This window comes from Morus notabilis, unplaced genomic scaffold (genome assembly GCF_000414095.1).
Source record: "Morus notabilis unplaced genomic scaffold, ASM41409v2 Scaffold695, whole genome shotgun sequence".
Taxonomy (NCBI): Eukaryota; Viridiplantae; Streptophyta; class Magnoliopsida; order Rosales; family Moraceae; genus Morus; species Morus notabilis.
The window spans coordinates 214,899-225,330 of NW_010366382.1; the positions used below are offsets into that span (position 1 = coordinate 214,899).

At 32.9% G+C, this 10,432-nt stretch overlaps 1 protein-coding gene across 2 annotated transcripts; it reads left to right on the forward strand.

Moving 5' to 3' along the window:
- Positions 1-4,353: 4,353 nt before the first annotated feature.
- LOC21393969 (probable serine/threonine-protein kinase WNK4) lies at positions 4,354-10,432 on the forward strand. Of its 2 annotated transcripts, none has more exons than XM_024173555.1 (7): positions 4,354-5,257; positions 6,266-6,531; positions 6,983-7,206; positions 7,457-7,614; positions 7,821-8,130; positions 8,360-8,674; positions 9,578-10,432. In XM_024173555.1, the coding sequence occupies exons 1-7, from the start codon at positions 5,156-5,158 to the stop codon at positions 10,051-10,053; spliced, it is 1,851 nt and encodes a 616-aa protein (XP_024029323.1). In that variant the 5' UTR covers positions 4,354-5,155; the 3' UTR covers positions 10,054-10,432. The 2 variants fall into 2 exon arrangements, with proteins under 2 accessions (XP_024029323.1, XP_010108487.1); XM_010110185.2 differs by having other exon boundaries at positions 4,358-5,257; positions 9,533-10,432.

Below are 10,432 nucleotides of genomic sequence, written 5' to 3' on the forward strand. Positions count from 1 at the left end.
ACCACTAAAATGATATCACAACAGCAATTCACTATGCTTCAATATTATCAATGTTCAAGCAATATTTGATATAACAACATAAAACATCGTTGAATTTTGGTGGCAATAATTGAGATTAAAGTTGGGCATGCTAACGGGTCTCCTACCTATAGTAATTGTGGCCGCTAAACTTAATTGTAGACCCTACACAAAAAGGTATTTGAGACATTAATCATTGTAATTTTCTGTTGTGCTCAATAATTCTCTCTGGTGTGCGTGAGTCCATAACTTCTCTACTAGACAATAGACTTTCTTTTTCTTTTTTTTTTTTTTTCTTTTTTTTTTAAGTACATGGACTTATTTGTGGTTGTTGTTATTTGAATAAAACGGATTTTCGTCCAGAATAATGCAAATACAAGTTCCGAATCAAATGATGTTCACATGTGTTTGAATTTTAATTATTTGTCCTTTGGGAGAGTGACATGACATTCATTATATATAATAATAGAGTAAACGGAATTATTCACACAGAAAATACACTAACTACCGTTCCATTTTTTATGTTTTATTTCATTTTGGTCAACATAGTTAATATGTTTAACTTGAATTTTTTTATTATTATTTTAACCCGAGCAACTCCAACCATAATAAACATTTCATATATTTAGTCAAAATGACTAATAATTTAGTTTTTTTTTTTTTTAATTTTCTCCACTCTAACCATTAGTGAAATTATTCTTTAGCTATTTTAGAAAATGCCTTTTACACTAGTTAAATTTAACTAACATGAGGAGGCTAGCTATTTTATTTTTTTTGATTATTTTATTCTTTCAAACCACAATAAAGTAAGGCTTTTTTTAATTCAATAAAGTTATTTACATTTTAAACTCAATAAATATTAAAATAATCTATGTTTAGCTAAAATAGAGAGTATGATTGGAGTGAATCATCCAAAATTTGCTTGTTAAAATAACTAGAAAGATATTTTAGTTAAAATTTAGCTAAAATAAATTGCTAGTTAATTTTAGCTAAAATTTAGAGAGTTCTCTTGAAAATACTCTAAGCATCCTAGGCTTGTGATTTACCTCTATCCTTTTATCTACAGATTGATTTGATCAGTGCTAAACAAAGGGTGCATTAATAATAATAGTAAAATAAGAAAATAAAATAAAGAAAAGAGGAACAAGGAGATTTAACGTGGTTCAACAGTATATCTATAACCACGAACTAAGAAAAGAAGGACAATTCACTAGTAAACAGCACTATAAAAGGGACTTCATATAAATAGACATTATAAAACACATAATCAGGTAAGTTATCTAAAATTAAAATAAAGAAACATCGTAAAGTTAATACTATAAATAAAGATACTTTCTCTAATATACTTTCTCTAATAATTAATCCATATTTGGTCCATCAAATAAATGTCAACTTGTAAAAGAATCTTACTTTTTTAATCGTTTTAATGTATTTGCTAAATGCTTGGAAATAATAATAATAATAATAATAATAATAATAATAATAAAACAAACTTTAGAACTAAAAATAAAAAAGTTATTGGAAAGTTTCTTGGTGGCGAGTGAGCAGTATTTTGTCCCAAGAGGTACACATCATAGCAAGAAATTGAGGTCATTTCATGGAATAATGGGATTCCCGTAGAAAAGAGAAGTTGATGATCGATCAAAGAGAAAGAATTGGATAAGAATAAAATAAGTGGAGGCTTTTTTTTCTTCTTTTATTATTATTATTATTATTATTTTTTTCGACATGCTTGAAAAGATTTTTGAGAGAAAACTTGAAAATGAGAGGAGAAGAGTTCGTCAACCCACTACTAAATAGCTTCGAAGAAAGAGTACTCCTTAAATTTCCCTTTTTATTTTGATGTGCATGTCGTTTACAGCTGCTATGCCATTCAATATGTATGGGCACCTTCATCATTATCAAAATATGGCTACCACTAATCCTTAATTATGTGTTAAAGAAAGAAGCTCAAAAGCACGCATTTATATTAATTGCTAATTATAGGCACACGGTTAATTAATCAACTTGGTGTCCTTTTTTTTTTTTTTTTGTTTAGAGGAAAAAACAAAAATCTAAAGAAAAGGACCCAAGTCCGAGAGTACAGAACTAGAGTGCCATCTAGGCAAATCAACTGTCCAACATCGAGAATCCGCTAAAAAGAACACAAATAACAGAAACGATAGGGCCATGAATACCATGAAAATTCCTCCCTTTAACGTCATCGATCACCTTGCTTGCATCAGACTCCGCCCAGCTCACCCGCATTGATAAACCCCAAAGCCCACACCACCACCGCTTCTCAGTTTTAGGGCCGGACGTGGAGGCTTCCAAAAACATCCGAACTCCAAGCTTTAAGTAAAGATTGACATCTCAAAAGTCTCTTTGGGACACCCTCTCCATCTCTCAGGAAAGTTCCGTTCTCTCAAGTCATGTCCGTTCATTTCACTGATTTGATATTAGAATTCGAGTTTGTTACAGTAAAAGTCTCTAAAAAATAATCACATTTAATTTTTTTGTTACAGTAAAAAGTTCTCATATAAAATCACATCTCAACTCGAATTACAAATTCAAATCAACGAACTAAACGGACTCTCAATGAATTCACCACTCATTTGACATCCAAAACGGGTCGAAAGCCCATCGCCTCAGGCCGGATCGAAGGAATAGAGACAAACAAATCGATATGGAATTGATTATAACTCTTGATATCCACATCAATGTTGGCATCCCATAAAACCATCAACCCTCCACTTCTCCCAAAAACTATTAACGAAACCAAGGCCACGCTTCAAAGAGACCGCTTTCCGCCCCCACAGGCGAGTTTCAATCAATTTGGTGTCCTAACTTTCTAAACTACATTAATTGTATGGAGCCATAATATGTACTTTTCTTTGTTTCTTCTATAGTTTGGTTGTTCAATTCTAGGAATTAAAATGTAACAATTAATCTATGTGTCTAATGTCTTTGAGTAATTAACGTGCTTCTTCATGCAAAACTATGATATGTTTTGCGTGTTTCTATGATATATATATGTTCCCTTATACCAACAGTTTGATTTGAATTCGAATTCCTTGCCTTATAGCTGGGAGTATCTATGCCATTCCATCTGTTGCAAATTGCTTGAGAAATAGTATTATCTAAAAAGGAAATATATATATATATATATATAAAAGGTTTTCCAAATTTTTTTTCTCTCCTTTTAGTATTGGATAATTGTTACACACACTGGAAAAGAGGAACTCTGAGGATTAACACGTCATGATCAATGGACAATAGTTCATTAGTGTCATAATGTACGTGCAAAACTCTTGGTCAAAGAAACAAAAGAAAACAAAAAAAAAAACGTGTAAGCCACAACCGTATCTTTGACAATTACATATAACATTTTCCTTGGGTAACTCAAACCCCTATAACTATGAAACAAGTTATCTCATTCTTTTAAGTTGCAACCTCAAAAAAATCAGGGGTTGTTCTTTTAAAGTGTAATTTGAGTGTAGTTTTTGAGTTGAATTTGAGTTATAACTTGAGTTGAAGTTATAACTTAAATAAAACTGAGTAAAGTTAAATAAAGTTAAAACTTAAAAAAACGTAAATTTAAATAAAGTTGAAACTCGAGTTGTCTTTTTTTGAGTTTTTCGGACAAAAGAACATGTTCTTAATTTTTGAAATTAAGGATAAAGTCAAACATAAGTTAGAAGTACGCATGTACGTGCTTATTTAAAACTAAAATACTAGTTTTTTTAGTACATGACCTTAATTAGTTTTGTATTAATTATTCAGGAAATGTCCAAAAAAATCATAGCCAAGACGTGCATAATGTAACCCCATTATCATTAGAAACGGGCAATCGTGCCGAAGCTGGTGTAAGCCATCTGAATTAGGGACCAAAACAAAAGAAGAACAAGACAAATGAAAAATGTGTTTTGTAACTATTGTCACAACTAATAATCAGTCAACACATGCCAAAAGCAATACGTAATTGGCGCAATCATATTCATAAGTGCCTACAAGAGATGCCACCTGTTTTCACGTGGGGTTCACTTCTCTAAAACATTATGCGTTTTTTGTTTTTTTGTTTTTTTTTTTTTTTTAATATGCTAAAAAGCATATGCCATAACAGATAGATACACAAGTATAGATTCATATTATCCGTTTAATTTGTGTTCAGACTAACTAATCACTTATTTTCATATCATTTAATGAATAAACATGAAAAAGTCAATTAAATAACATTTTAAAATAACGTGATACGACATAATTGGTAAAAATCATTTTACACCGAAAATTAAACAGACGATCTAAATTGCACAAGTACTAGTAGCATACGGTTCCGTCCCTATCCCGAGTTTTATATAAAGATCCAAATCTCAACTCTGTCTTCCCAATCTAGCAAATCTCAAAAGCTAATCTCCAAAAAACCAAATTTCATTCCCAACCAAACTCCCAAAAGGAATTTCCCTTTTCCCACAAGTTTCGAATCATTCTCATCCACAAATGCATCCCTCCAAGCGCAGCCAAAGATTCTTCAAGTTCCGTTGTAGCAGCAACCCCTCTTCATATTATTGCACCAAATTCTCTTCCTAAGAATTAAACCAATTTCAAGAATTTCCCAAACTGTCCCTACAACTATTTAGATTTTCCACTTTTTTTTGGGTCCATTATTGTTATTAATATTTCCGTTTATTTCCATCTTGTTTGAGAAATTAGAAAAGTCTACTTTAATTAACTAGACAAGAGAGATAGATGGTTGGCAAATACTACGAGGTGTGCTTGTCAAACGTCGTTGTGGTAGGAATGGCCTGGATTATGCTGAGGATTGATTACTCAAGACTCTTTTGGCTTCTCTTTGGCGTCTTTTCCTACGAAAACCACGAGGGAAAGCCTCGGATTTAATACCTACTTGGTTTTTTTTTTTTTTTTTTTTTTTTTTTCTTCTTCTATTTCTATAATTATCAATCATACCCTTCACGTTTAATCTCCTATATTTCTAGGCGATCAATCCTTTCAAGCTTTTTCTTTTTGATTAATATTCCACAAAAAGAGAGAGAGAGAGAGAGAGAATATTCTGAAGAATTCTCTCTCTCCAAAAAAGAAAGGAAAAAAGGAGAGACTTTGTGAGCGGTAGTACTAGCTTGGGGTTTAGTAGCGGCGAAACATGTACAAGAAGAAGCATTTTGGTGGAGATCAGTTTGCTGATGAAGCCCAAGAAAACTACAGTGCTTATGTTGAAACCGATCCCACCGGTCGATATGGTCGGGTAAGTACATTCATACATATATACATACCATATATATATGTACATATTGATATGTATATGCTTGTTGTAATATATGTATGATAAAGTTGAGTTGTTTGCTCTATGTAGCTTGGAATTTTCCATGGAAAAAAAAAATTATGTTTGGAATTTGATCATCTGGAAATGATATATCGAATGGCTATTGATTTCTATAGCGCACTTTTTGTCGTTGTAGACTTGTAGCTAGCTAAGATACAAAGCATCATCAAGTATCCAAGTTGAGAATATTATTGATGAAAAAACAAGAAAAAAAGTACTTGTAATTTTCATGTTATATAGTGTCTTATTTTAGAATATATATATATATATATATATATATATGGGTGGGCATCGCAGTGGGTGAAGTTTATAAAAACATATTATGTGTTTTATAATCTTTTGTTTCCTTTGACCATGTATTTCCCTTCTTTTTCTTTTTCCAACTACTAATTAGATCATCGGGTGAAATATTCTGGTCTTTTCTCTAATTTTGTTTTGTTTCTGCTTAATATTTTTCTATCTTCGGTTGTTTCCTTTTAGTTTTAACATTACAAAATAAATAAATAAACAAATAAAGAAAGAAAGAGATGCAGTAAAAAAAAAAAAAAAAATCATTTACGTAATTATTTGGTGGATTTTCTGATAATTTACCTTGCTAAAGCTCTATTATGATTTCCTTTTGGGTTACTGTGAATTAAAATTTGGCCAGGCACAGTAGTTGTCATCTGGTTGTTGGAAATATTATTTTCTAAACGTAATTATTGCCCATGACATGATTGGTGTTGTCATGTGATTATCCCAATACTTAATGATAAATTAATTCTTAATTTTGATTATTTATGCCATACTACTAAACCTATTTACTATGTCCACTCACCAAGAATATTTCTCATTCATTTTGGTATTGGTTGATCAATTTATTTTTTAATGCTATATTTATGAATACCCCACGAATTAAATATTAGCTCTATAAATGTGTATTATGAATAGATTGAAGAAGTTTTGGGGAAAGGGGCAATGAAAACAGTGTACAAGGCAATTGATGAGGTACTTGGGATGGAGGTGGCATGGAACCAAGTCAAGCTCAATGAAGTCCTTCGCTCGCCGGACGATTTGCAGCGCCTCTACTCGGAGGTTCACCTTCTCAGCACACTCAATCACGACTCCATCATGCGATTCCACACCTCCTGGATCAACGTTGATCGGAGAACTTTCAATTTCATCACTGAAATGTTTACTTCCGGGACTTTGAGAGAGTACGTAACATTTTTATTTTTATTTCCGGCCCTTAATTATTCCTAACGAGATCTAATTTAACTATTTAGCAATGTGCTATACATTGTGCTGTCATTTCAGATGATATTTTACATAGGGATCGTACAGTTTTATTTGAAATTATCAATAGCGATTCTGGCAGTATTTTAGAAATTCATAAATAAATAAATAAAAAGTTTCTCATATTGTCATACGTATTAATGATATGCATTTTTTAATGTAAGATTACATCACATTCTTATTAAATACAAATAATACAAAAACGGATTAAAAAAAATGCAGACTACAAGTACAAGTTTTTTTTTTGCTTCTATACTCACCAGTACCTATTTTAAAATCATTTAAGTTTTCCACAAATCAACTATTATAAAAGTATATAATGATCTTAATTAACAAATATTAATTAACATACATGTGCCACGTACATTGCAGATACAGAAAGAAATACAAGCAAGTGGACATACGGGCCATTAAGAACTGGGCTCGACAGATCCTAAAGGGCCTTGTTTATCTACATGGCCACGACCCTCCGGTGATTCACAGAGATCTCAAATGTGACAACATCTTTGTTAACGGCCATCTTGGGCAGGTCAAGATTGGTGATCTTGGCCTAGCCGCAATCCTCCGTGGTTCCCAATCTGCTCACAGTGTTATAGGTAACTAGCTTTTTTTTTTTTTTTCCATTGAATCGTTCTCTTTTACATTTTACAAATACGTCGTAACCTGTACAATTATAATGTTCGAAGTTTACAAGTTAAAATGCGTAAGTTATCATATTCATAGAATAATTTCAAAATTCTTCAACCAACACTATAAAAGTTTCTCAGTAAATGCATTATTAAAATGTACTAGTTCCTTTAATTGTAAATCACTTTTTAATTCTCTGCTTAATTGTAAATGTCTCAGGCACACCGGAATTTATGGCACCAGAGTTGTACGAGGAAGATTACAATGAACTAGTTGATGTGTATTCATTTGGGATGTGTGTTTTGGAGATGTTTACATCAGAATACCCCTACAGTGAATGTACCAACCCTGCACAAATTTACAAGAAAGTGACATCGGTAAGATAGAATGTTTTTAGGAAAAAAAAAACCATATATTTCCATGCAGCTCAATTTCAGCAATTGGATAGTAGAAAGAAACAATCTGACCAAAAAATTAAACGAATAGTTGACAGTTTTCCTTTCAGCAGCTGAGATCGCTTCTTTTCATCATTCGAATGTGTTTGTTTTCACCCACATTGCCATTTTCTCTCTTGTTTTCTCAGGGGAAGTTGCCAGCTGCATTCTACAGAATTCGAGACTTGGAAGCTCAGAGATTCATAGGGAAGTGCTTAGTCAATGCTTCAAAGAGACTGCCGGCGAGAGAGCTTTTGCTTGACCCTTTTCTTGCCTGTGATGAAGATGAGAATTCGGCTTTGCGAGGAGTTGGAAGTCAGAAGCCTTTCCTAAACGACAAGGAAATGGGGAAGTTGAGATTGAGGGATGATGTGCCCCGGACTGACATGAAAATCACAGGGAAGCTTAACCCTGAAGACGACACCATTTTTCTCAAAGTTCAATTTGCTGATAAGGATGGTATGTACTATATAGTTTAGACTTTCCTAACCAAATCCAATTTTTGTTTATTATTCAAATTTAGAGCATTATATTTTACATATAGTGTGAGGTTTATACTTCTCATTTTACTGATAAAAAATGAAAGATACACGCACACGTACCGAACCACTAGAATTAGTCCTAAATAGTTTAGAACCAATTTTTGATTATTATTCAAATTTATTTCATTATGCTATTTTTTTGACAGGTTCTCTTAGGAACATATATTTCCCATTTGACACTGTTACTGACACAGCAATTGATGTTGCCACTGAGATGGTGAAGGAATTGGAGATATCTGATTGGGAACCATTTGAAATAGCAGAAATGATCCAAGGGGAGATTTCTGCTCTCATACCACATTATGATACTTTTAATTATCAAGATGATGATGACGAAAATGATGGGACTCATCATCCTTTGTACTCTTTCTCATCCTCTTCTTCATCCCAAGCATCAATATCAGGCTTGATCACCTCACATGGGGTTGACAACATTGCAAATCCTTGTGATTGGCTCCAAGGTATGACTCCTTTTTTTTTTTCCACTTTACAAGTTGAATTATTTATTTATTCTGGGAGTCATTTCACAACTTGAATTCTCAGCTAGGTGTATTGGCATATATTTAAGACGACTTTTTTTTTTTTTTTTTGCTTCTTAGAATGAGAATAACATTAAGTTCTCATCGAAATGTTACCATCAAGTAAGGTGAGAGTTGATTTATTATGCTATAATTCGTATGGCTTCTTAGAATGAGAATAACATTAAGTTCTCATCGAAATGTTACCATCAAGTAAGGTGAGAGTTGATTTATTATGCTATAATTCGTATAAATATAATAGAATTAGTCTAACCAATTGAAAATTAACAAGTCAACTGTCATATAATTGAGCGTCGAAAATTAAGTTAGAGATTCCGTTGACTTAGTACATGCAACATGATTCCTTAGTATCTCTTAGTATGATCATATCATTTAACAAAGCTGGCGACAATATAGTTAGCCCAAAATGTGAATGCACTTTTTTTTGGGCTTTAAATGGCCCAAAACCAGAATTAATCCAAACCCCGAACGACCTCATGTCACACGCATTTACGAGCCATTCAACATCATGCATATCATGGAAAAACAATTTTATAATATACATCAATATAACATAATAGAGGTAAAAGAAAATTGGAGCCAAATAATAATTTCATGAATTTTACAGATTTCACAAATTGATAAATATGTTGATGATGTGTGATCTGTATAATTGCTCATAATCTATTATGAAGTAACCCCTAATTATTATATTATGCCTGCAATATTGCATAAGCCTCGTCTTAGAAATTTGGAATACAAATGTCAACAACTACAAAAAGAAAAATATTGCTCTTGCAGATGATTTGCTTGATGATATCAGCTCTGTAAGCTCTTCACACTCAGGAACCTATTCCAACTTGAATTACATTTCTGGAGATGATCAAAACGAGTCCAATATCAGCCCTGCAATAGGAGACAAAAACCCCAACATCAATTACAATACAAAGATTCACAACGTTACAAGATTTTGTCCCGAAGAGAGATACCGAAATATCAATTCAGGGCAATCCAACGAGCAATGCAAAGCTTTCATGTCATCTAGAGGTTCAAAGGACAAAAGGGTCGTCATGGACAGCCTTAGATTGAATAGGAACACGTCATTGGTGGACATACGGAGTCAGTTGCTACACCGGTCGTTGGTCGAGGAGGTTTACAAGAGGCGGTTGTTTAACACGATCGGAGCAGTCGAAAACATCGGGTTTCAATCACCTTATGATCAGGTGTCTAAGCAAAATGCTAGTGGTGGTGGTGGTGCCAATAAGAAAGCTTCAAGGAATGTAAAGGGTCATGAAGGAAATCCGCATAGAAGAGTTAATTAAGCTCTTATTTTGGATGAAAGTTTTTGTTTATTAAGAAGGATAGAGGACTCTGACATGCTCTAATCTATGGAGATCCAAGGAAACGGCTTTGATGGATGATTTTATATAGATTATGTTCTTCACTTGTGCAGAGTTTTAGGCACGATTGATTGTAAATATGTATCAGCTAGCACAATGTCACAATTTGAGAGCAGATCAAGGATCTTTAGGTTCTCAAAATGTCGTGATGCCTTATCTTGTGTAGTGCCCGCCATTGAATAGAAGGACATTATAGTATCCTTTTTCAACAAGCAGGGATCAATATATCATTAGCCAGAAGAAAAGATATATAAATAAATAAGTGCCGGGGCAAATATGTACATTTTGCGCTATAAAGCAA